The 27,919-nt window shown below is 46.4% G+C and overlaps 1 protein-coding gene across 1 annotated transcript; it reads right to left on the reverse strand.

Annotated features, from left to right (window-relative positions):
* On the reverse strand, window positions 1–27,812 carry BCL2L1 (BCL2 like 1). The gene is made up of 3 exons (XM_073607322.1): window positions 27,570–27,812; window positions 16,117–16,808; window positions 1–371 (listed from the first exon to the last, which is right to left on the reverse strand). Exons 2-3 carry the CDS (start codon window positions 16,603–16,605, stop codon window positions 234–236), a joined length of 627 nt encoding a protein of 208 aa, XP_073463423.1. The 5' UTR covers window positions 16,606–16,808; window positions 27,570–27,812; the 3' UTR covers window positions 1–233.
* Window positions 27,813–27,919: the final 107 nt, after the last annotated feature.

The raw sequence follows: 27,919 nt of genomic DNA on the forward strand, positions 1-27,919 counted from the left end.
GAAACGAAAAAAAAAAAATATTTATTTAAACAGATTAAACGTTCTGCTTTTCTGCAGCAAAGAACATCCATATTCTAAAAAGGGTTTTAAAACAGTTAACGTTTCTTGATTTCCAGCCATGTGACAACCTTTGCGGTGAGCGTGTGGCCGTGGCTGTAGAACCTTCATGGTGTGACACAAAGTCCCTGATCTCCTCCCTCCACCTCTCAGGGGGGGCGGCGGGACCCTTCCTTCTATCTGCGGATGAGGTAAGAGGCCAGTAGGATGGCGCCTGCCAGCGTCACCCCCGTCAGGAGCCACCTCCCGAAGCGTTCTTGGCTTCTCCTGGTGTTGGCGGCTGCGTCGTTTCCATATAGAATGACAAAGTCTTCCTGTGAGGAGGAAACAAGATTAGGTTAGAACTCACACAGTAACATCCCAACGCCCAGACTTGCACTGTCAGCATCCGGGAGTGACAATCATATCCCCAAGCAAAGGAGTCTGGGAGCTATTTTCATTACAAACTGCAGGCACTCAGCAACACTTCTGGCACACCAACACCTTTTCCTCAAGTTCCCAACAGTCACACATCTTAGACGTGGTCAGAGACGGGTTCCAGAACCAGCTGTTGATCACCAGAGGGGACAATTGAAGAAGAGAAGCTCTACAGTAGACATCTCTAAATTGTATCTGTAAGGCCTTCTTCCCAAGAGCGCACTAAGGTATACAATCGTGCGAGGGCGGTGCACCCCCGTGCAGTCAGTCCCACGCCTCAATTGGAAGGCAGCGGCTTGCACAGACACAGCTGGTGCCCCCAACCCAATCCGTGTGGATGCAAAAGAAGCAGTCCTCGCACACGGGTATACGCTGTAGTACACCCATGTGAACAAGGACGACATTTTATTTCCCCCATGAAGTGGGGCTGTGCCCACGCTGCACGGGTCAACTGCTCGTTTTGTCTAGGGGTGGGCAGAAAGCATATAAAACTCACCGGATCCTCTGGAAAATGGCGCCCCCCCCCCCACGGTCCAGCAGTGGACCCTTCCTGGTCTATGGAGTCTGCTTTGGCCGTGATGATGTCAGGAACAGTCCACTATTCAAGACTGCTGGAGTGCGGGGGTGCCAGGTCAGTCTTGTGCTGGGGGGACTGTAGGATCAGATCCACCCTTGCTGCGGCCCAAAAACAACCCCCCCCCCCGGTCTTTCTCTCAGCACTGCAAAGTTGGCTTCTGCAAAATTCCTGAAGTTGGACTTTAAACCAAGCCCTCACTGACCTCTGTAGCTGCAGGCATTGTGGAGTAATTTATACCAAAAAGTTTACTATAGAAAGTTAGAAACCATGAAATCATTCGTCTGGTCTCATGCCCCGTACACACGATCGGAAGTCCATCGGACTTTTGTTGGCGGAATTTCCGCCAGCAAAAGATTGATAGCAGGTTCTCTATTTTTCCGACAGAAAAAATTTCCTATTGGAAATTCCGATCGTCTGTAGCAATTCCGACGCGCAAAATTCCTACGCTTGCTCGGAAACAATTCGACGCATGCTCGGAAGTATTGAACTTCATTTTCTCGGCTCGCCGTAGTGTTGTACGTCACCGCGTTCTTGACGGTCGAAAGTGCAGAGAACTTTTGTGTGACCCGTGTGTATGCAAGACAAACTTGAGCGGAATTCCGTCGGGAAAACCATCCAAGATTTTTCTGACGGAAATTCCGATCATGTGTACGGGGCATTAGTACTCTGATCTCCTCTCTTCCTGTGTTTATATTAGACCCCTTACACATGGGCAGAGCTCCATTGGAGTCCGCCTGCTCAGCTGGGCATCTGTCCGCTGATCCCCGCTGAGCAGACGGATGATAGGTCTGTGTCCTCTCCGCTTATGCAGAGCGGACACAGACAAAGCATGCTTCTCCTCTATGGGCAGTCGCATGTAAAACGCACTGCCTGTCCATATACAGTAGAACGGATGTCCGCAGGGTTCAAAGGACACATGTCCATCTACATGCACGCGCCGCTCTATAGAGGTGACTGGAAGGTCTGATAGGTCTGCTAGTGTGAAAGGAGCCTTCCAGATTAAAAGGCTGTCCTGTCACTGCTGGCAGTGGGAACAGAATGAAATAAAGTGCCAAATTGCAATAAAGTGAGGGTATATGTTCTGCAAGTTTTAAACAGTGAATTAGTCCTCAGTGGCTGCATTTTTTGTTTTTATTTTGTACTGTTTAAAGAAGAGTTCCACTTGTTTTTCTGTTTATTAAAAGTCAGCAGCTACAAAAACTGTAGCTGCTGACTTTTAATAAACACACACTCACCTGTCCCACCATCCAGCGATGCGGGCGGCCGCCCGAACCCTCGCTCCTCTCCCCCTCCTCTCTGTGGCTCCGGCATTGCAAGTGTGGGCTGCCGGCTGTGACAGCTTGCGCACTCCGCGAGCTGCGCATCCTGAATGGCCGAGCAATCTTCTGGAACCTGTGACGTGTCCCAGAAGATTGCAGGGAGGGGAGGAGTCGGTTAGGTGGTGCGAACGGAAGTGGGAGCTGGGTCTCTGTCAAAACTAGGTACCCACTCACCCCTTCTCAAAAAAGGGCATGTGTGGCATCTGAAGGTGAGGAGTCCTTAAACCGGTTTCACTGCCGCTCCAAAGAAACAATCTGACGGTGCGGTCGGCTGGTCACAGAGACAATGAAAGATTAGATCGCCTCCGATTGCCTCTATGGCCTTGGAGGACCGGAGCAACGTCATGACATCACTTCCGGTGTAGGGCGCAAGTAAACCTTTCTTTTTTTTTTTTTTTAAAAGCAAAAGATTCCTGACCAGAGCACTTTTTGCGATTCAGCACTACGTCGTTTTAACTGACAATTGCGCGGTCGTGGGACGCTGTACCCAAAACAAAATTGACGTCCTTTTTTTCCCCACAAATGGAGCTTTCTTTTGGTGGTATTTGATCACCTCTGCGGTTTTTGTTTTTTTGCGCTATAAACAAAAAAAGAAGCGACAATTTTGAAAAAAAAAAAAAAAAAACCACATTTTGTACTTTTTGCTATAATAAATATCCCCCCCCTTTTTTTTTTTTTTATAAAAAGTTATTTTTTTCTCAGTTTAGGCCAATATGTATTCTTCTACATATTGTTGGTAAAAAAAAGCCCAAAAAGCGTATATTGATTGGTTTTCGCAAAAGTTATAGCGTCTACAAAATAGGGGATAGATTTATAGCATTTTTATTATTAATGGTTTCTTTTTTTTTTTTTTACTAGTAATGACGGCGATCTGCGATTTTTATCGTGACTGCGACATTATGGCGGACACATTGGACAATTTTGACACATTTTTGGACCATTGGCATTAATACAGCGATCAGTGCTATAAAAATGCATTGATTACTGTAAAAATGTCACTGGCAGTGAAGGGGTTAACACTAGGGGGGCGATCAAGGGGTTAATTGTGTTCCCTAACGTGTGTTCTAACTGAAGGGGGGGGAGGGGACTGACTAGGAGAGGTGACAGATCGCTGTTCATACATTGTATGAACAGATGATCTGTCACGTCTACCCTCAGAGAACCGGGAGCTCTGTGTTTACACACAGAGCTCCCGGTTCTGGCTGTGTTACGAGCGGTCGCAGGAGCCTGGCGGTCTCGATCACTCGGCTCCGGGGGGGCGAGCAGTGCGTGCACGCCCCCCTAGTGGCCGCCTTAGGAACCGACATAACATAACCGCGATTTGCCTGCGTGTGCCATTCTGTCGCAGTACAACTGCGGCGGCTGGTGGGCAAGCGATTAAAAAAAAGGTAAAGAAGAGATTTTGAGTCTTTTTGACCCCAGATCTCTCCATAAAGAGGACCTGTTATCATTGTTTCTATTACAAGGGATGTTTACATTTCTTGTAATAGGAAAAAAAAATGTGATCCAAATATATAAAAATAAATAAAAAAATGGGACAGTGTAAAAATAAAAAATAAAATAAAATTTAAAGCGCCCCCCATCCCTTTGTGCTCCTGTGCAGACTTGGACGCATACGCGAGTCGCGCAACTTTAGAGCAAGAGCATTAATTCTAGCACTAGATCTCCTCTGTAACTTTGAACAGGTAACCTGTAAAAATGTTTAAAGCGTCCCCTATGGAGATCTTTAAAAGTACCGTCGCTATTTGACGGTGAGACCCGAGTCGCTCAGACTTAGAAAAAAGTTTCCTGCACTTCTGCAAATCACATGCAAGTCGTGCCGGAGTTGTGCTGGGGAACGACTTCAACACTGCAGGACTCCGAAGTCACGGACAGTGTGAGCCTGGGCTTAAGTGACTTTGAACGTGGCATGGTTGTTGGTGGCAGACGGGCTGCTCTGAGGATTTCAAAAACTGCTGATCTACTGGGAATAATCACACACAACCATCTCTCGGGTTTACAGAGAATGGTGGGAAAAAGAGGAAGAATAAAGGCAAAAGGGGGTCCAACCCGGTACTAGCAAGGTGTACCTAATAAAGTGGCCGGTGAGTGTAAAAAAAAAAAAAAAAAAAAAAATTGCATTTGAAAAACCACTGCGCAAATACAATGTGACATAAAAACAACAACAATTGCCATTTTATTCTCTAGGGTCCCTGCTAAAAAAAAAATAAATAAAAATACAATATAATAATATATATTATAATACTAATAAAAAAAAAAATTATATATATATTATTATTATTACTATTATTTTTTATATATAAATTATTATTATTATTATTATAATATATATTATTATTTTTTATATTTATTATTATGATTATGTGATTATGTAAATAATTTATATATATATATATATATATATATATATATATATATATATATATATATATATATATATATATATAAAAAATTATTTACATAATCATAATAATCATAATAATAAATATAAAAAATAATAATATATATTATAATAATAATAATAATAATAATAATAATAATAATAATAATAATTTATATATAAAAAATAATAGTAATAATATTTTTTTTAAACTTGTAAACAAAAAGTGCCAGAAAAGGCCTAGTCTTCCGAGAAAAAGTGAAAGTAAAAGTGAAAATAATAATAATGGGCTTTGATATTACGGAGCTCCTCTTGTCACAGACTTCAGAAGTGACCCTGATCCAGTACACAGATCATTGGTTCTGTACTTCGCACACATGATAATTGAAGGACATGCGATCCATGCACGGTATCACAGAACCGTAATATAATCCCAACAAACTATTTTATCTTCAAACCATTTTCCACCACAAAAAAAACCCCAAAAGAAGAAAAAAAAAAAATGCCCCCCCCCCCTTTTTTCATTTGCCTTTTTCTGGAATGTTCAGCATTACGCAGAATAGCGAACGTAAACAATGAAAGGCGATAGAACTCGGCACTCCTAGCTGATCCCAGGGACATCCGCAGGAGTGTCCCCGCTGAGAGGTGAGCACAGACACATTCTTCACATAGTTTTCTGACTATACCATTCCACTCAGGTCTCAGCCCTAGTAACAGGCGCGGGACGCACACAGGAGGTGAAAACCAAACTACACCCAAACACACCAACATCCTGCTTACTGATATCCCGACCCACAGAGCCATCTTCATAGGGAATGGAAAACCCCTTCCATTGTTCTCTTACTATACACAATAGAACGGCTTGGTACATTTTGTACGTTTAGCAGCGCTAAAATGCCTTTCGAGGTGTACAGGCGTGTCAAGCATTGTGGGGTTCATTCATTTCATTGGTCAGAATACTCATTTATTCTGGATCAAAACAAAAAGCAGTCACTCCCAGCGCTCCGAGGTCCTCCACAGAGAGATACATCAACTCCAGTCCTCAAGGACCCCCAACAGGTCATGTTCTCAGGATTTCTCCCAGATGAATCACATGTGCAAAATAATGGACAGCCCGAAAACATGACCTGTTGGGGCACCTTGAGGACTGCAGTTGAGAAACACTGCACTACATTACCAAAAGTATTGTGACGCCTGCCTTCTCGCCGCACACCGATGTACGTCCTAAGTTTGGCGGCGGATAGCGTTGTTATGGCAGCTAGCTGCCATAACCCCGGTATCCCCGGTTTCGTGCGGTGGTCGGATTTCAGATAAAAGTGGTCTGTGCGGCGGATTTGCCGCAAGATCACTTTTATCGGTGGCGGGAGAGGCCCCCCCCTCCCGACGCGTTTCGGTGCCCTCCGATGCTTACCGGAGCCGTCGGTAGCGGCGGAGGCGATTGCGTCTGTCCCCTTGTTGTGCCTGGAGACGAGTGAGGGGAAGATGGCGCCCACTCATCTCCATGACACTGCAGGGCGGAAGCGATGTCAAAACATCACTTCCGCCCATACGTCATAAAGGCATATTTTTTTTCAATGTCATTTTTTTTTTTTTTTTTGCCCATTTTAGTGTAAATATCAGATGTGAGGTCTTTTTGACCCCAGATCTCATATTTAAGAGGACCTGTCATGCTTTTTTCTATTACAAGGGATGTTTACATTCCTTGTAATAGGAATAAAAGTGACACTTTTTTTTTTTTTTTTTTTTAAACAGTGTAAAAAGAAATAAAATCATGCTGTTATATCTGCAAAGGGAGGGCCAACTCAATATTGAACCCTACGGACTAAGACTGGGATGTCATTAAGGTTAATGTGCGTGTAAAGGCAGGTGTCCCAATACTTTTGATAATATAGTGTAAGATGGGCAACAAGTCCATAGACATCCGGAATGCTTGGCGAATGTAGCCGTCCTCAGATGGGGGAATCCAATGTAGAACCACAAAAAGAACAAAACGGGGACGGTTCCTAGTGCATTACCAAAAATATATTGGAGCTCCATGAAGCTCAAAAACACACACAAAAAAAAAAAAATAATAGGAAAAAATGAGTGGAGGGCTTGGGAGAAAAACAAAACAAAAAACACAAAAAAAGCAGGCGTTTGAGATTTATTTAAGCTTGAAGAAGCTTGTACCTTTTCTGGGCTGTTTTGAACGTTTTTAATTGAGCTTCGAGTTTTTATTCACAAACCCTCAGCTCATTTTTTTCCTATTTTTTTGTGTGTTTGAGCTTTTTTTTTTTTTTTTTTTTTTTTTTTTTTTTTTATGCTTTATCACATGTTTTGGGGACTTAGGTGTCTTTTCTGCTCCTCTCAAAAAGGTTTTTTTGGTGGGGGGGGGGTCTGCCTGTAAGAGCATATGCCTGTAAATTCCTGGAAAAGCCATCATGTACATGGACACTCACATTGGATAACATGGAGGGGAGTTTCCAGGCTCAAAAAAGCTCAAAAGCGTGTAGGAGCCGCTTCTTTGAGCTGCAGGGTACATGAACCCCAAGGGTGCTTTCACACTGAGGAGCCTGTACAGAGCCTCTCCTCTCTCTCCAATGTGAAAGACCGAGTGCTATCACACTGGAGCGGTGCGCTGGCAGGACGCAAAAAAAAAGTCTTGCAAGCCGCATCTTTGGGGCGCTGTAGGAGCGGTGTATACACCACTCCTACAGCGTCCCTGCCCATTAAAATCAATAGGCAGCGCCGGCAAAGTGGCGCTTTTAACCCTTTTTCGACCATTAGCAGGGGGGGGTTAAAAGCGCCCCGCTAGCGGCCAAAAAGTGCTGCAAAAACGACGGTAAAGCGCCGCTAAAAATAGCAACGCTTTACCACCGACGCCCCAGTGTGAAAGTAGCCTAAGGCTCCATGCACACTGGCTTGAAGAACAGCTCAATGTTATCCTGTGTCCATGTACATGAGGAAGTTAAAGCGGAGTTCCACACAAAAATGGAACTTCCGCTTTTCGGAACCCTCCCCCCCTCCGGTGTCACATTTGGCACCTTTCAGGGGGGAGGGGGGTGCAGATACCTGTCTAAGACAGGTATTTGCACCTACTTCCGGCATAGACTCCCATGGGAGTCTACGCCACTTCCCGTCCCGACCGCGCTGTCTGCTGGGAACACAAAGCTCCCAGGAGAGAGCGGGGACCACTAGGGACGCGCAGCGCGACTCGCGCATGCGCAGTAGGGAACCGGGAAGTGAAGCCGCAACGCTTCACTTCCTGATTCCCTCACCCAGGATGGCGGCGGCAGCTGCCGAGAACCGAGCGGGTTCTCGGCGTCCCCTGCCGACATCGCTGGACTCTGGGACAGGTAAGTGGCCATGTATTAAAAGTCAGCAGCTGCAGTATTTGTAGCTGCTGGCTTTTAATATTTTTTTTTTTTTTTTAGCGGTGTGGGTGAACCCCCGCTTTAAGAGGCATATTTTGAGTTTAACGTTTAGAGGCAGAAAAAAAAAAAAAAAAAAAACGTTCCGGTTCGCCTTTCTGATTGGAGCTTGGAGGCAGAAAACAAAACGTAAAACTCTTCTAAACTTTGTACAAAAAATTCTCTATATGAGTGTTTTTTACTCCTAAGGAGAACAAACGTTTTTTTTTTTTTAAGCCCAGTGTGCATGGAGCCTTATGCCCCGTACACACGATCGGAAATTCCGCCAGCAAAAGTCCGATGGGAGCTTTTGGTCGGAAATTCCGACCGTGTGTAGGCTCCATCGGACATTTGCTGGCTGAATTTTCGCCAGCAAAAGATTGAGAGCAAGTTCTCTATTTTTCAGATGGAAAAAGTTCCTATCAGGAATTCTGATCGTCTGTAGCAATTCCGATGCGCAAAATTCCTACGCATGCTCGGAAACAATCCGACGTATGCTCGGAAGCATTGAACTTCATTTTCTCGGCTCGTCGTAGTGTTGTACGTCACCGCGTTCTTGACGGTCGAAAGTTCAGAGAGCTTTTGTGTGACCGTTGTGTATGCAAGGCGAGCTTGAGCGGAATCCCGTCGGAAAAACCATCCAAGATTTTTCTGATGGAAATTCCGATCATGTGTACGGGGCATAAGAGCTCACTGAAAATACAGCGTACTTTCCCTTTAAGGAGGTCATCCGAGGAATAATCTGACTGCTGGAAATAATTAATCTCCTGTTCATGTAGGTTGAGTGATCTCGTCTTTGCAGCAACGGGGAGGGTTACCCTGGTTCATCCGTCCTTCATCCACACAGATAAATAGAAATAGAGTTTCATTTCAGCCACTTGATAGTAATGATCCATACACAGGGAGATTGATGCATGAGAGGTGCAATAATCATTCTCACTGGATGCACAGCACAGCCAGTAGGGATCGACCCATACCGATTTTCCGGCCGCCTCTCAGGCCGATATTCTGTAGATTTAAACTTTTCATTTTTACATAGTCCTTTTACATTTTTTTTTCGCTGTATGTAATCTGATGGCGCACGTCTCCCCACCCCACCCCCCCGGCAGCAGAAATCTGAGGTGAGGCTGCAGATGGGCATTGATCAAGATGCATTCATGGCAATGAAGAGGCTGCAGATTTTCAATGGTGAGGCTGCAGATGGGCAATAGTTTGACTGCATTCATGGGCAATGGTGAGGCTGCAGATGGGCAATGGTGAGGCTGCATTCATGGGCAATGGTGAGGCTGCAGATGGGCAATAGTTTGACTGCATTCATGGGCAATGGTGAGGCTGCAGATGGGCAATGGTGAGGCTGCATTCATGGGCAATGGTGAGGCTGCATTCATGGGCAATGGTGAGGCTGCATTCATGGGCAATGGTGAGGCTGCATTCATGGGCAATGGTGAGACTGCATTCATGGGCAATGGTGAGACTGCATTCATGGGCAATGGTGAGACTGCATTCATGGGCAATGGTGAGACTGCATTCATGGGCAATGGTGAGACTGCATTCATGGGCAATGGTGAGGCTGCAGATGGGCATTGATCAAGCTGCATTGATGGGCTATGGCGAGGCTGCAGATGGGCATTGATCAGGCTGCATTCATGGGCAATAGTGAGACTGCATTCATGGCAATGAAAAGGCTGCAGATGGGCAATGGTGAGGCTGCAGATGGGCAATGATCAAGCTGCATTGATGGGTTATGGCGAGGCTGCAGATGGGCACTGACCCTTATTTTGCTTCAAAGTTCTTTATTTAAAATGTAAGTTTTTTTTCCTGAAACTTCCCTCCTAAAACGAAGGTGCGTGTTATACGCCGATAAATATGGTACTTTCTATTTTTTAAAACTGGCGCCTTTAGGATGCCAGTAATCCAAGGTCATGGTGTCCGGGTTACAAAAGTCAAGTCAAGACCGGAACAAAGCCAATCTGGCTTTGTTCGGGTCTTCGGCCAGCCGGCGGATGTGCCGGCTGGTCGCTTGGGCCTCCCGTTGGCACAGGAGACTTGGGCGGAGCGGCGGTGGGAGGGGCGTCCCCTCCCACTGCTTGTAATAACAGCTGAGCGGCTGCTTAGCCGCATCGGTTGTTATTACAAGAAAGCCGACCGTCCGCTCTAAAGAACGACCCCTTGAAGCGATATCGGTAAGTTGGTGACCGATACTTTAAAAGTAGTTCATTTTAGCCGCCGATCAGACGACCCCTAACAAACCAGAGCCTGAAATGTAACCAACCGGCACCACCAAAACGTTCAAGCCTAACTTCACCACTTGGATGCACTGGGGGTACAGAGCCGTACCGGAACCAGGAAGAGGCACCCGGCACCTTATGACATCCGGAGTAAAAGATGGCGGTGGGGATGGCACAGAATGTGAAAGCCGTGCTGCAGAACGCTGGATCTGCTGTGCAGGTGAGAATCTGAATAGAGGGTAATGGACTGAGGGTCCTCTTTAAAGCGATTGTAAAAAAAAGAAGTTTTAAATTGTTTATCGTTTATAAAATAGACGTGAAAAAAAAAAGCAGGAAAATAATAATTAAATGGAGGAGAATAGGGAGTTAATTAAGGCTGATTAGAGTAAGTTAAGGGTTATTGACGGGTTAAAACAGAGGAACATTTGTTCATCCCTTTGATCTGCAGATGAAGAAACAGAAAGATACAAAATGAAACAATATTTCTTTTTAAATTTTATTGTTTCAGGGCTGAGCAAAGTTGTTAAAGTGGTTGTATACCTTTTTTTTTTAACTTTTATCGACAAGTAAGCCTATAATAAGGCTTACCTGTAGGTAAAAAAAAAAAAATCTCCTAAACCTGCATAGTTTAGGAGATATTCCCCTCGCAATGAGCCGCTGACTGCAGTGGCGCATGCGCACAGGGGATTCTCGGCTGAAAGCCCAGCAGCCGCCGGACTTTGCCGGAAAAAAAAAAGTCTCCCGCACGCATGCGCGGGAGTGACGACAGCGCAGGAGCCGCGATACCCGGAAGGCACGCCGAGGGGAAACGTCAGCTCCCTCGGCGTGGACCGGGTGATATGCCGGCGCCTCGTTCTAAGGTAAGTATCTCATAATGCCTTTTCTCTTACAGGTGTAGGGAAAAAAAAAAAAAAAAGACAGCGGGTTTACTACCGCTTTAAAGAGGGAGTCCACCTGAAAAAAAATTATTAAAAGCCAGCAGCTACAAATACTGCAGCCGCTGACTTTTAATAAATGGACACTTACCTGTCCTGGAGTCCAGCGATGCCGCCGCCATTCTCAGTGAGGCAATAAGGAAGTGAAGCGTTGCGGCTTCACTTCCCGGTTCCCTACTGCTCATGCGCGAGTCGCGCTGCGCGTTCTAAGTGGTCCCCGCTGTCTCCTGGGACCTGTGTGTTTCCCAGGAGACAGCGGGGGGGTGCGGGAGGGGGTGTGACTCCCGCAGGAGTCTATTCCAGGAAGTGGGTGCAGATACCTGTCTAATACAGGTATCTGCACCCCCCTCCCCCCTGAAAGGTGCCAACTGTGGCACCGAAGGGGGGGAGGAATCCGATGAGTGGAGGTTCCACTTTTGGGTGAAACTCCGCTTTAATAAACATTGCCAGCTGCTTTTTTTTTTTGACAGCTCCAATTACCGGTGTAGCGTCACATATGGCGACCCATCACATTTGGCTACCCGCTGGACTGCGCATGTGCGACGCCGCCATATGCGTTCCAACACTGTGGTGATCTGCGCTTGCGCAGAATTTTGTGGCCACACCCCACCATCCAAGTGGGCATAGAGTTAGATTATAATTATGCCGAGCAAAGCGAGGCCGTGCCCGAAGCGTGGCGAGCGGAGCGAGGGGCCCTGTGGCAAAGTGGTCTTACAACAGTGTTGGAACGCAAATGGCGGTGTGTCACGCGTGCGCACTCCAGCGGGTAGCAAAATGTGATGTGACACTGGGGAGGCCCGCTGACAGCTCAAAGAGCCGAACCTGAAAGTATCGGTTTCAGGTATCAGTGCACTTGCATACTTGGTATCAGCACTGATTCTAGTAGTGATGCAACCCTAGTCTAAACTGACCAAGGAGGGGTGCTAAGTACCTTTTTACAGCCATGTAGATCATGGTAACATAACAGTACATGTAAAACACATCACCCTGCAACTGCATTGCATGAAAAAAGCACAAGCAGGAGCAAATGACACTCTCCGCTCCTCTTGTCCCCTTCCTTCTCTATGGACATAATCATGCCCGAGTCAGTCATACATGTTTACAGATCTGCAAAGTTTTTAGCTTGGAGGAGATAACCTTGCATGTTCATCAGCTGTCCTAAGTTCATCAGCACCATCCTACCTGTCCACACATCCACCTCTGTACACCATTCTCCCCATTGAAGCCTCTATGGCCCCAATAAAACAAAGCAGAGCAATTAAATGCCAGTTTTCACATGAACTGCTGTAGTTGCCGGGGGCAACACAGTCTATCACCGTATATAAGGCAGCTGGGGACAGGCAGACGATGTTTGCTGAACACACACAACACTGCACGCCCTCCGTCCTTCTAACCACATACAGGGACAACACCAAGCAATCTGTAAGGGACTTTTCCCATGTGTTCACCACGGACTGTCCCACTAAATCAACAGAACGCCAAAATTGTTTTATTAGTGCTCAAGAGGATATGACCCACCTCTGCTTCGGGAAATTCGCCTGTAAATATTTACCCTTAAAAAGCATTATATTACAACTGTTTGATAAGAAAGAAATCTCTGTTGATCCTGCCAGAAATCTGGTCAGCTGGTAGCGTCCTGTGCATTGAGCTTGTGCTGCATTGTTATTAGTTATATTGTTCCCAGGACTACTGAACCACGCCCCCCCTAGATTACACAATAGAGGAGAGGTTTCTAGTCCGGGGATGACAAAGCTGCTTCTACATGCATACAGTACAGTGACTGTTGTCACTCTTGGAAATCAGATAAAACAAAATGAAAAAAGCCTAAAAATGATAAAGGACCGGTAGATTGCAAGATATCACTTTCTAAGCTGGAGGTAAAAAAAAACGCCTGTGTAGCATCTCCTCCAGCGTCCCCTAATACTTACCTGAGCCCCATCTCGATCCAGCAATGTGCACCAGTGCCCCGGCTCTCCGTCTCTTCATTGGCTGAGCCATTGGCTCCCGCTACTGTCAATCACAGCCACTGTGCCAATCAGGAGAGAGGAGGCGGGGCAGAGCCACAGCGGTGTGTGTGAATGGACACTCGGGTGCCAAAATATCAAGCAGATTGCTGTGGGGGCACTCAGCAGGAGGGAGGGGCCAGGAGTGCCGGCTAGGGACCCCGAGAAGAGGAGGATCTGGGCTGCTCTGTGCAACACCATTACACAGAGCAGGTAAGTATGACGTGTTATTTTTTTATAAAGAAACTTTAACCACTTGACAACTGGGCACTTAAACCCCCCCTCGTGACCAGACCAATTTTCAGCTTTCGGTGCTCTCACACTTTGAATGACAATTACTCAGTCATGTAATGCTGTACCCAAATGAATTTTTTGTCCCTTTTTTCATACAAATAGAGCTTTCTTTTGGTGGTATTTGATCACCTCTGGGTTTTTTATTTTTTGCGCTATAAATGAAAAAAGGCTGAAAATTTTGAAAAAAAAAAAAAAACGCATTTTTCTTTGTTTCTGTGATAAAATTTTGCAAATTAGTAATTTTTCTTCATAAAATTTTGGCCACAATTTTTACCGCTACATATCTTTGGTAAAAATAACCCAAATTAGTGGAAATTATTTGGTCTGTGTGAAAGTTATAGAGTCTACAAGCTGTGGTACAAATCATAAAAAATAATCACATCTGATGTACTGGTGGCCCATTTCTCATTTCTTGCGACCCGAACAAGCCAGGAAAGTACAAATACCCCCCAAATGACCCCTTTTTTGAAAGTAGACATTCCAAGGTATTTAGTAAGAGGCATGGTGAGGTTTTTGATGTTGTCATTTTCTCCCACAATTCTTTGCAAAATTAAGATTTTTTTTTCCCACAAAATTGTCATTGTAATAGGTTATTTCTCTCACATGGCATGTATATACCACAAATGACACCCCAAAATACATTCTGCTACTCCTCCCGAGTATGGTGATGCCATACGTGTGGGACTTTTCCACAGCCTGGCCACATAGAGAGGCCCAACATGCAGGGAGCACCGTCACGTGTTCTAGGAGCATAAATTATAAATCTAACTTGTTGACTAACTATTACACTTTTGAAGGCCCTGGAACACCAGGACAATGACACGTGACACTGATGTGGCACTGATGACAGATGGCACTAATACGTGGCACTGATGACACGTGACACTAATATGTGGCACTGATGACACACGCGGTCTCTGTATGAGGAGGGAGAGCCGGCGATGAGAGATGATCACATATGTTTACATATGAGATCATTTCTCATTGGACACTCAGATCGAGTGCTAAATGGCCGCTGTGATTGGCCATTTAGCACGATCTGTGATCCAAGGAACACGGCCAACACAGATTTCCCCCCGATGCGCCCCCATGACGGCGCACAGGGGGGATGTAAACAGGAGGATGTCCAGGGACGCCCTCCCGGCAATTGAGCACCGCACTGTAGCCGTCTTTCGACTATAGCGCAGGCGCAAGGTGGTTAATATCACTTTAAAGTTGCAAAGGCAACAAACAGGGGTATAGACAAAAACGATCCACCCCTCCTTCAACTGAATTGGGCTGTGCCACAATCATGTGCAATGCAGATGTCTCTACTGCCGTTTTGTGGATTTTTAGGGCTTTATTTTATTTACCGTATATACTCAAGTATAAGCCGACCCAAATATAAGCCGAGGCACCTAATTTTACCCCAAAAAACTGGGAAAACTTATTGACCTGGGTATAAGCCTTGGGTGAGAAATGCACAGCTACTGTAAGTGGAAAAGAGGGTCAACAACACCCATTTGCAGCCTCACTGTGCCCATTTGCAGCCTCACTGTGCCCATTTGCAGCCATAGGTCCCCCGAACTTCAAACTCGGTAGTTAAGGGTTCCTAGATGCCCCCTAGCTGCAGCCAAAATTTGGGGTCTCTGGACCCAAAGGGTCCCGAAATGACATTGCTGCAGATGGACACAGTTGACCGAATTTGGGGCCCCATATCTCAGGGCCACTTGGTGCTAGGAACCCAAAATTTGGTGTGCAAACCCAGTGGAACTAGCACTACAACATATCCAAAGCTGGGGTTCCTAGCACCAAGTGGCCCCGAGATCCGGGGCCCCAAACTCGGTTCGGAAAATGTCAAGCACTTTTCTGCAGCAGAGAATGACATTTTCCGAACCGAGTTTGGGGCCCCCGGGGCCACTTGATGCAAGGAACCCCAGCTTTGGATAGGTTGTAGCGCTAGTTCCACTGCGGCACCAAGTGGCCCCGAGATACGGGGCCCCAAATTCGGTTCAGAAAATGTCATTCTTTGCACCAGAAAAAAAGTGCTTGACTCTAGTATAAGCAGAGGGGGCATTTTCAGCACAAAAAAAAATGTGCTAAAAAACTCGGCTTATACTCGAGTATATACGGTATTTAGCAAACAATAAAAAAAAACCCAGTGATGATCAAATATCACCAAAAGAAAGCTCCAGCTGTCTCAAAAAAAAAAAAAAAAGATAAAATATAGAATTTAGGTACAGTGTTGCATGACTGAGTAATTGTCATTCAAAGCGATAAAAGCTGAAAACTATCCAGGGCAGGACGGGGGTGAAAGTGTCTGGTATTAAAGTTGTTAAAGGGACACTGGGGCAGGTGACAAAGGGTTACAATTAAACACATTGGGTTGTATCTGTAGTTTTTTTTTTTTTATCCGGGGAATGCATGGAAAACGCCCACCTATGTGTGGAATCTGTGACCTCTTTCCAACCACCAACACCCAACCACCTCTCACTCACCTGCCATACTCCACACCAACTTACTCCCGCAAATCCTTACCCAGCCTCCGTTCTCTTGTATCCAGGGCTCTAAAGATGAATCCAGATATGTCGTCATCCATTGAATAATCCTAGGCAGAAGTTCCACCATTTCCTTATCTGCGCTCTCAAAACACAGCGCCCCCCCAAAACAGAAGAAAGCCACGATGCGCCCCCAGTTTATGCCATCCCTAAACAGTTCCTGCACCACCTGCTCGAAGCTTTGATAGGCCGTGTCTGGGGTGATGTGCAGCTGGCAAGCCAGGTCGTTAAACGCACGCCTGTACCTCAGTTCGAATTCTTCGGACGCTTCCAGCAAAGTTTGCAGCACTTTTTCAGCCACGGGTCCCTGCGGAATTCCTCCTGGGCGGGTTCCCGCTTGCTCCGTGGGGGTGGTGCCATTGGCAAAGACCTCAGACTGGATGTCTGCGCAGCAATCGGGGTCGAAGCCTTTCCTCCACAGTTTTTGGCACACAAATTTTTTGATGAGATTTTTGTTGCCTCCTTCCATCCTCAAGATTGAGATATTATCATGTCCCAAAGATGACAGGAAAGAGACAAAGCGAGAAGCATATGGAACCGTAGGTTCTTCTATATGGTACCCGGATGGAGGATTTCAATTTACGGCACAAGGATGAGCGAGGAGTAGGTCATTTGTGGTTTTATGCCCCCCCAATGAATGTGAATCTCAATGTGTTGGACACCAGAAAACATCTGAAAATAAAGAAAAATACAAATTAAAAACACTTCCAGCCCAATTCCGGTATTTCTCTCCTACATGGAAAAAACTTTTTTTGCTAGAAAATAACTCAGAACCCCCAAACATTTTATAATATATGTATATATATTAGAGCTGGGAGATTTTCCAAAAAAAAAAAAAAAAAAAACCTCGATTCACGATTCGAATCATTTTTTTTTTGGACACCGTGCCAGTCCTGAGGAGCTGCAGGCAGGAGTTTTTAGGCGAGGCCGCGGTAGGCGAGGCCGCGGCTTCGGCCTAGTCCGCGGCGTCCAGCCTCACCTCAAAACTCCTGCCCGCAGCTCCTCAGGACTGGCGCAGTAAAAAAAAAAAAAAAAAAAAAAAAAAAATCGATTTGCTTAAATTTTGATTCGATTTGACCTCTCAACTCAATTCAAGATTAAAATCGATTTTTTCCCCAGCCCTAATATATATATATATATATATATATATATTAGAGCTGCACAATTAATCGTCAAGAATCGTTATCGCGATCTTGACTGAAGTGTTTCACAATTCTTTCTATGCAAAGAATTCTCTCTGCTCTTCTGAAGCCACAGCCCTCAAAAGAAAGGAAGAGAAAAACCGGGCAGTCTGCCAAGAAACAAAACATTCTTTATCAGTTGAACTGAAGTATAAACATTGTAACAATTTGTCAATGGAATAGACTTCCTGTGTAAGGGAAAAAAGTTTAAACACTAAACCTTTTTCTGACATTTGTTGGTTTCAAGTTAAAATCATTTTTTTTTTGCTAGAAAATTACTTAGAACCCCCAAATATATATATATATTTTAATATAGACACCCTAGAGAATAAAATGGTGGTTGTTGCAATATTTTATGTCACACTGTATCTGCGCAGCGGTCTTTCAAATGCAATTTTTTTGGGAAAAATTACTTTAATGAATAAAAAAAAAAATATATTTTATATATATATATATATATATATATATATATATATATATATATATATATAATATCTTAGCAAAGACCCTAGAGAAAAAAAAAATGGCAGTTGTTGCAATTTATGTCACACGGTATTTGTGCAGCAATTTTTTTGGGGAAAAAAAAAAAAATACACTTTAACCACTTCAGCCCCAGAAGGATTTTCCCGACTTCCTGACCGACCAGGCCATTTTTTTGCGATATGGCACTGCGTCGCTTTAACTGACAATTGCGCGGTCGTGCGACGCTGTACCCAAAAAACATTTATGTCCTTTTTTTCCCCCACAAATAGAGCTTTCTTTTGGTGGTATTTGATCACCTCTGCGGTTTTTACTTTTTGTGCTTTAGTGCTAACGTGGCCGCGGCTCAGTGGGAAAGGGCTCTTAAGCTGGATACACATTATACAGTTTTGTACTGTTCAATCTTCTTTAGAGGCCCCTTTCACACGGGTGCTCCGATCAGGTCAGCCTGACAGTTTTTCAGGTGGACCGGATCCATTCACCTCTATGGCGTAGAGGATGTCAGCGGTGACATATCCGATCCGAACCCTAAAAAAAAAAAAAAAATAGTGCAGGAACCTTTTTTTTTTCAAATCGGTGCGGCACTGCAAAGTTGGAGTCGCACCGATCTGACCGCTTCCATTGCCGACAATGGGGTGCGATTTGTAAATTTAAAATCGCATTACAAGTCGCACCGGTGTGAATGGGGGCTAAAATGTGGAAGCTGATTGGTTACTATGCACAGCTGCACCAGTTTAAGTAAATCCCCCCCCCAATCTGTAGTAGAGTTTGAAGAAATTTTGTTTTTGTTCCAATAAGCAGTGACCTCTGCGCAGAGTTTTCCCCTCCAGGGGCAACTTGTGATTTCAGAAAGTCACGATGAATTTTATACATGTGATCTGAACTTACGTGACACATTATGAAATTTCCCTGCAGCCACAATCCTTTCCATTAAGGAGTGACGTCACTCGGGGGGGTCACATGACTCACAGCCAGTAATTACATTGTGCAATGTGTAACGGGCAGGAGTGACATCATCAGGTGTGACCGCGTTCTACCGAGGAACCAGTTCATGTCAGTGGAAGAAGATCTTCAATATAGATACTATCTTCTGTTGTTCTGAAGAAATATCTGCTTGTCTGACTGTGTCCATGAATCTAAGGCTACATTCACACACGATCGCGGGCGGGATCACCCTAATTCTGCGGCTGCGATTTCAAAATGGCGGCAAAACTTGGGACGCGTTTGCAATGCTATTACTTCTAATGGCGCCCCAGTCGATGCCACAAATTTTCTGCGATTGTCGCACAGTAAATTGAGGCAAATCGCAACAATGTCGATTGCGGCGCCATTCAAAGTAATGGCATTGCAAAACGCGTCAAGTGTTTTTGCAGCCAGGCGGAATTGTGGCGATTGCGCCTGCGATCATGTGTGAATGCAGCCTTATGGGAGTGATGTTACAATTATCAATCGGCTGCCCCTGCAGGGCTCTAATGCGGAAATGGGGCAGGGTCTGCATCCCTTTAGACGTGATTTCCCTTTGGAAGTATCTCACCAAAAATTTAATTTTTGTTGCAGGAGATGCCCAAAATCTGACTTGTATCTTAGTGCAGACTTCCGGGAATATATATATCAGGGAATATCAGTGACCAATCACACAAACAGGAAATGACAATTCGGGGGGGGGGGGGGTTGCTCTGTACGCCATCTGTCTACAGAACACCTCCAGGAAGGGTCGGGACAAGGGGTGGGCAGAAGGGGCGGCTGCCCTGGACACTGTGGTATCATGAGAGGTGGGAGGGCGACATGAGGAGATTGGATGGGAGGGGGGTTTTGTGTTGGAAGGGGGACAGTAATGTTTTAGGAGGGGAAATTTGGGAGGTGTGCTAGGAGTTGTAATTAAGGGGGATCTATGTTGGAGAGGGATTGGGGGGGCTTTGTGCTAGAAGAGGTGATATGGTGGTGGTGGTGGTGGGGTAATTGTGTTAGGAGGGGAAGATTGGGGGGGGGGGATGTGGTTTTTTTTGGCGGGACAAAGATTTGTTCTGGGAGGGGGGATTTCAGCAGGGGTCAGGTTTGTACTGGGAAGAGGGAAATTTATGCTGGGGGGGGGGGGGGAGGGGGAATCATGCACATTAAAATTATATTAAGACGATTATTATTAACTATTATTGTTCATTTATATTATTATAATATATTATCTTATTTTATCATTTATTATCTTATATATTATATTATTAATTAAGACGATTATTATTATTAATTTATATTATTATAATAAACTTATTTTATAATTTATCATATATTATATTATTAATTAAGACGATTATATTAATAATTAAGACGATTATTAATAACTATTATTAATATGATTATACTATATTATCTTATTTTACAATTTATAAAAATTATATTATTACAATATATTATCAATGGGCAGCGCCGAAGAGCTGGCAAAGCGCTGCTTTGCAGGCGCATTTAACCTCTTTTTTGGCCGTTAGCGGGGGTTATAAGCGCCGACGTGTAAAGCGCCGGTAAAAATCGCGGTGCTTTACTGCCGACGCCCCAGTGTGAAAGTAGCCTAAGCCTTGCAATGCCTCCTGGGACTTGTAGTTTCACAACAGCTGGAGGACCCCCCCCCCCCCCGCTCTAGATGACCCGGCCCCCAGACTGCCTTATTGCACTTGACAGAAAATTTACAGAGCTGCAGAATAAAAAGGAAAGGGCATTTGTCATAACATTCCATTACAATATGATTTGTGTTGCAATTGTATATGCAATTTTTTTTTTTTTTTTTCCACCACGAAAGTGGAGTTCTCCTTTAACAAATTCATCATGAGTACAAGAAGAGTGGAAGGTCCCCGTGTGATCCTGACATACAATGTTCCTATGTACTAAACTATTTACAAAGCCGGAGCCGTGATGAAATCTCATCCAATAAGCCAACACTGATTGCATAACAAGAGTCTGTGACACTCCCCTGTGTGCTTATCAATGTCCGCTTCAAAACATCCAGACCCACACCAGAAACTTCTCCCTCTCCCAGTCTGATCAGTTACAATTGAACACAACATAAAAAGCTGCAAAAGGAGAAAACTTACCTGGTAAAGCTGAACTCCGGGGAAATGAAAATAAACCACCCCTGCCATGGGGCTCCTCCTAGCACTGCCAGGGTTAAAAACATGCTGTTTTTGAACCCATTCCCACTTATCAATCATGTGACCGCTGTGATTGGCTGTCACCTGATCGGGAGCCCGTCCCATTGGCTCTCAATAACAACAAGAGACAGAGGGTGCTCGGTGGCTGTGCTGGGAGCATGCAGGGAGTGCGCTCCCAGCGCAGAAAGATGCAGGCGCATATGTGTGGCGCGTGGGCATTAAAGCCCGCCCTCTTGGCTGCCACACATATGGGGTAAAAATAAAAATAAATAATCGGTTCCATTTACCTTGCCCCTTACTTCTGCCACCGGTTCCCAGAAGGCAAAAAGGAAGTTCTGGACAGCCGCACTCCGGAATTTAGTCTTTATTTGTAAAAAGTCCAACAGATACAAGCCACAGCAAAAAAAAAAAAAAAATGGGACAAATGAGCTGACGCGTTTTTACACTTAACAGTGCTTAGTCATAGCTAGTTTCCCAGAAGCCGCTTCCCTGCGGCGCTCCGTCTGCTGATCGCGCTCTGAAGTCATCGACTACAATGCAGAACCTGCAGTCCAACGTAAGCCAGGGATGACGAGGGGCCCCGCTCACAACTGTGAGCATCAGAGGGAATCCAGAGTGTCAGCTGCTGGGGGGGGGGGGGGGGGGGGAGCGAGGGGGTAAGGTAAGTACCCCTTGGCTCACATCTATGTGATGGGCTGTGGGGAATAGCAGCGATAACTGCAACCACCCGCAGTGAAAACACGCTGCTGTGAAAAATACATTCTGAACAGCACCCTCACACATGTAAAAAAAAAAACGCAGCGCAGGTGCAGGAACCACAGGGGAATCGCATGGTCAAAATCACTATGCGATTTCCCTGCGGGACACATTTTGAATATGCACCTTTTTTTTTTTTTTTTATTCTGGGAAAAGCAGGCATGGCAGCCTATTCAAATGAATGGACTGCCGTACCTGAGCAAGCATGGCCCCCACACATGCATAGGTGTGACCTGTGCCTGGTTAGGGCCAGTTCACACCACAGAAACGCAGTCCGATTGCTTGTCTGCATGCGCGTTTTTGGTGCATTTTTGATGCAGTCCGGTGCATCCCCCCACCTTACCTTAAGGTGGTTGTAAACCCTCAAGGTTTTTCACCTTGATGCATTAAAGCGGAGTTCCACCCAAAAATGGAACTTCCACTTTAAGTGACAGTGACCCCCTGACATGCCATATTTGGCAGGTAATTTTTTTTGGGGGGGGGGGGGGGGCGGATACCCTCTTTTTAGAGGGTTTCAGCTGCCACTTCCTCCCGGGGCTCCGTGGCGCCAGAAAGGAAGTTCACCTCCCCCCCTTCCTCCCTGGCTCGCGCATGCGCAGTGTGTGCCTGGCTGTGAAGCCACACACAGTTAGAATGCCGGCCCCATGGAGAGGAGCGGGGCTTCGTACGCCCGCATCGCTGGACCGTGTGACAGGCGAGTGTCCGATTATCAAAAATCATCAGCTGCTACACTTTTTGTAGTTGCTGACCTTCAGTGTTTTGTTTTTTTTTCCTGGCGGAACTCCGCTTTAAGGTGAAACCCCCCCGAGCCCCCGTTATACTTACCTGAGCACACCAGCTCCGGTCGGTGTCTTGTGTCCTGATAGATTGATAGCAGTACAGCCATTGGCTCCCGCTGTGGTCAATCAAATCCAATGACGCGGGGGGGGGCGGGGCCGAGTCCTGCTGTCTGTGTCAATAGATGCAGGACATGGGAGCGTACCCGCATGGGTGTCCCAAAGGAGAGCGCTTCTCCGACGGGGCACTCAAGGAGAGGAGGAGCCACGAGCGCCGCTGAGGGACCCCACAAGAGGAGGAGCCACGAGCGCCGCTGAGGGACCCCACAAGAGGAGGAGCCACGAGCGCCGCTGAGGGACCCCACAAGAGGAGGAGCCACGAGCGCCGCTGAGGGACCCCACAAGAGGAGGAGCCACGAGCGCCGCTGAGGGACCCCACAAGAGGAGGAGCCACGAGCGCCGCTGAGGGACCCCACAAGAGGAGGAGCCACGAGCGCCGCTGAGGGACCCCACAAGAGGAGGAGCCACGAGCGCCGCTGAGGGACCCCACAAGAGGAGGAGCCACGAGCGCCGCTGAGGGACCCCACAAGAGGAGGAGCCACGAGCGCCGCTGAGGGACCCCACAAGAGGAGGAGCCACGAGCGCCGCTGAGGGACCCCACAAGAGGAGGAGCCACGAGGGCCGCTGAGGGACCCAGAAGAGGAGGAGCCACGAGGGCCGCTGAGGGACCCAGAAGAGGAGGAGTCAGGAGCGCCGCTGAGGGACCCAGAAGAGGAGGAGTCAGGAGCGCCGCTGAGGGACCCCAGAAGAGGAGGATTGGGGCCACTCGGTGCAAAACCAACTGCACAGAGGAGGTAAGTATAACATGTTTGTCTTTTGTTTTTTAAAAAAAACCCTGAACCTTTACAACCCCTTTAACCTAAAACAAGGATGTGTGTTCCGGTGCATTTTTTCTGCGTTTAACAGCATTCCAGTACAGTCCAGAAAAAAAATGCAGCATGTTCTGGAACTGGAACAGACTGCACCGTTGTGAACTATGCCATTGAAAACCCTTATGACCTACTATCCATGTGTTTTTGATGCAGAAAAAAAAAAAAAAAAAACGGACTGGACTACGTGTGGTGTAAACCGGCCCTAAAAGGGGCTTTTTAATGGGATCGTAGATGAAAACCAGCGCTTAACACTTGCAGTGCTGAGGGGGAGCCCCACTGCAAGGGAAGTTTTTCTTTTTCAGTCTCCCTATACAAACCACCCACACACATACAACCTACACACTCACACAAGACATACACAACTGATGACTGTACAACTGCTGAGAAACAGCAAGTCCCAACATGTCCCAGAGTAGTGGAACCTGCTGGGGCCTGTAGTCCCACACAGCTGGAGAGCAACAGGTTGTATGAAACCAATTCAAGAACAAGGCATTGCAATAGATATAATCACAGCTGGACCCCGATACACCCCGAACACACCCCAGACCCGAGAACACACCCTGAACCTGAGAACACACCCCAAAACCTGAGAACAAACCCCGGACCCCAAAACCAACCCCCGGACCCGAGAACAAACCCCAAAACCTGAGAACACACCCCAAAACCTGAGAACAAACCTCGGACCTGAGAACAAACCCCAAAACCTGAGAACACACCCCAAAACCTGAGAACAAACCTTGGACCTGAGAACACAACCCAAAACCTGAGAACACACCCCGGACCCGAGAACACACCCCGAACCTGAGAACAAACCCCGGACCTGAGAACAAACCCCAGACCCCAAAACCAACCCCCGGACCCCAAAACCAACCCCAAAACCTGAGAACAAACCCCAAAACCTGAGAACAAACCCCAAAACCTGAGAACAAACCTCAAAACCTGAGAACAAACCCCAAAACCTGAGAACAAACCCCGGACCTGAGAACACAACCCAAAACCTGAGAACACACCCCGGACCCGAGAACACACCCCGGACCCGAGAACAAACCCCGGCCCGAGAACAAACCCCGGACCTGAGAACACACCCCGGACCTGAGAACACACCCCGGACCTGAGAACACACCCCGGACCCGAGAACACACCCCAAAACCTGAGAACACACCCCGGCCCGAGAACAAACCCCGGACCTGAGAACACACCCCGGACCTGAGAACACACCCCGGACCCGAGAACAAACCCCAAAACCTGAGAACACACCCCGGACCCGAGAACACACCCTGAACCTGAGAACACACCCCAAAACCTGAGAACAAACCCCGGACCTGAGAACAAACCCCAGACCCCAAAACCAACCCCCGGACCCGAGAACAAACCCCAAAACCTGAGAACAAACCCCAAAACCTGAGAACAAACCTCGGACCTGAGAACACAACCCAAAACCTGAGAACACACCCCAAAACCTGAGAACAAACCTCGGACCTGAGAACACAACCCAAAACCTGAGAACACACCCCGGCCCGAGAACAAACCCCGGACCTGAGAACACACCCCGGACCTGAGAACACACCCCGGACCTGAGAACACACCCCGGACCTGAGAACACACCCCGGACCTGAGAACACACCCCGGACCTGAGAACACACCCCGGACCTGAGAACACACCCCGGACCTGAGAACACACCCCGGACCTGAGAACACACCCCGGACCCGAGAACAAACCCCAAAACCTGAGAACACACCCCAAAACCTGAGAACAAACCTCGGACCTGAGAACAAACCTCGGACCTGAGAACACAACCCAAACCCGAGAACACAACCCAAACCCGAGAACACATCCCGGACCCGAGAACAAACCCCGGACCCGAGAACAAACCCCGGACCCGAGAACAAACCCCGGACCCGAGAACAAACCCCGGACCTGAGAACAAACCCTGGACCTGAGAACACACCCCGGACCCGAGAACAAACCCCAAAACCTGAGAACACACCCCGGACCCGAGAACACACCCCGGACCCGAGAACACACCCCGGACCCGAGAACACACCCCGGACCCGAGAACACACCCCAAACCCCGGACCTGAGAACACACCCCGAACCCGAGAACACACCCCGGACCCGAGAATTCCTCCCGCTGATGATAACTGAAACCCACAGTAATCATGCGGGTTTCCAATGTGAACGGACCGGCTCCTAAAATATAGCTTTATCCCGTGCTGTGCGAGTGATGTCAGAAAGAAAAATGGAGATCTCTATAGAAGTCATGGTCAGCCATGGAAACAAAGGTCACATTCCAGAACTAACCATGACCAGGGAGGGGGGGTGGTGGAATCTAACTAAGACCACCCCCCCCCCCCCCCCTATCCGTACTACCAACACACGGGGTGCACATCTCAGCTATCTACATACAGATGTGTATCATCAATAGGAATGATGGAGGACTGCAGGGAAGATAGATAGATAGATAGATAGATAGATAGATAGATAGATAGATAGATAGGATAGATAAGATAGATAGATAGATAGATAATTTATTAATCCCACAGGGAAATGATGAAATGCTGGGTATAGATGGATACATACAGAGAATATGATTAGAATGGAGAGCTATAATTAGGACATAAAGATACAATTAGATATAAATAGCTAGAATGGGATTGTTGACCATGTTACAGTGAAGGTTTATGCCCCGTACACACAATCCGAAAATCGTACGGAAAATGCCGCATTCGAATCGATCGTACAATAATCGGATCGTTAGTACAGAGCTTTCTAGAGCCGATCAGGACAGTTCATCTGATATTATTCTATCGGACATGCACAGAAATTTTTTCCGTACGATGCCAGATCGTCCGATTTTCATTTAATCAGTACAGCTATCGTTCGAAAATGCAATACAAATGCATCGCAACACATGACATCACTTCCGAATTTTTATTCTGTCGTACGGGAATTTTCGGGGCTTTAGTAAACTCATCAGATTCGACGACGTGAGATCGGCATGCAAAAGAAAAACGGACGATTATTCGTCCGATAATCGGATCATGTGTACGGGGCATAAGGTTCTGTTTCCACTACTGCGAGATGCTGCGCGACTTGACACATGTGAAGTCGCATGACAAGTCAAAACCCACGTATTTCAATGGTCCCCCGTTCTAATTGCTGCGACTCCAAAAAAAGATTTTTGCACTGACTTTGGTGCGACTTGTTCTCACCGGTCGCATTAAAAAAAATAAATATTGCGTTGCAAAGTTGCACTGTAAATCGCGTGACTTTGGGGGGTTGCCGATAGTGGAAACAGAGCCTTAGGCTGGGTTCACATAGGAGCACGGAGCAGCTTAATGTGGCGAAACCCAATTCACAAGAGCGTGACCCCCCCGGCGTTATGGCGGGATCGTATCGGAGAATACAGACAGGTAGACAAGACATGAAGAATGAGATCGGGATGAACAGACAGAAGTAGGTTGCTGCAGGGGAGAGATATGGATGGAGAATTTTTAAAGGATTCGTATAGACAAGACAGACAGATCAATCGATCGACCCCCCCCCCTCCCCCCCGACATTGGTCATTAAGGGGAATGCACTGATAACCTAAACATATACCCCCCCCTCCCCCCATATTACACAGAACTATATCACCAGGATAACCTCTACCTGCACCCCCCAATAGTGTGTATATAATATGTGTGTGTGTGTGTGTCATGACCCCACCCCCATATTATATATACAGTACATATACATACCCCTATATATAAAAAAAAAATGTATATATATATATATATATATATATATATATATATATATATATATATATACACACACACACACACCGATATTATATATACTGTAGATACACCCCCATATTATATCCACAGTATATATATATATATATATATATATATATATATATATATATCCCTATATTATGTATACTGTATATATATATATATATATATATATATATACACACCCATATTATATATGCAGTATATTTACATCCCCCCCTACATTATATATTCACTGTGTACATTATATATATATATATCCTCCCACCCCATATAATGCAGTTATCACACCCCCTCCATAGAACACACGATGTATATTCTAGTCATGTGATCAGTAGTGACCCCCCAGTACACACACGGGGTTGGGGGCCCCCTCGGACACACTCACCTATATGGGGCCCCTATGAGGGGTCCCCGCCCGTCACTCCTGAGTATATTTCCTCTCTGCCTTCCCCCGGAGACTCTCTTCTCCTCCACCTCCCCTTCAAGTCCCGCCCCCTTCCTTGATGGAACCTCCTGAGCCTATCAGGGCACACGACGGCGACAGGGGACCGTTGCCCGGGCAGCCACCTAGAGAGACCTGCGCATGCACCTCCTCACGCACACAGCGGTCAGCAGCGGGTTTAGGACTACAGTTCCCAGCATTCCTAGCGTTGTGAGTCACAAAGCCACGCACGCTGTACGTCTGCAATAAAAAAAAAAAAAAAAAAAAAGGCAGCCATCACTCTGAAGACTTTA

Source organism: Aquarana catesbeiana, linkage group LG12, assembly GCF_042186555.1.
Source record: "Aquarana catesbeiana isolate 2022-GZ linkage group LG12, ASM4218655v1, whole genome shotgun sequence".
In the NCBI taxonomy this organism is placed as follows: Eukaryota; Metazoa; Chordata; class Amphibia; order Anura; family Ranidae; genus Aquarana; species Aquarana catesbeiana.

Coding starts and splice junctions, on each gene's coding strand:
- BCL2L1 (XM_073607322.1), bottom strand. CDS start 16,605: ATGGAAGGAGGCAACAAAAATCTCATCAAAAAATTTGTGTGCCAAAAA. Junction 372..16,116: donor TACAAGAGAACGGAGGCTGG/GTAAGGATTTGC, acceptor TCCTCCTCACAG/GAAGACTTTGTCATTCTATA.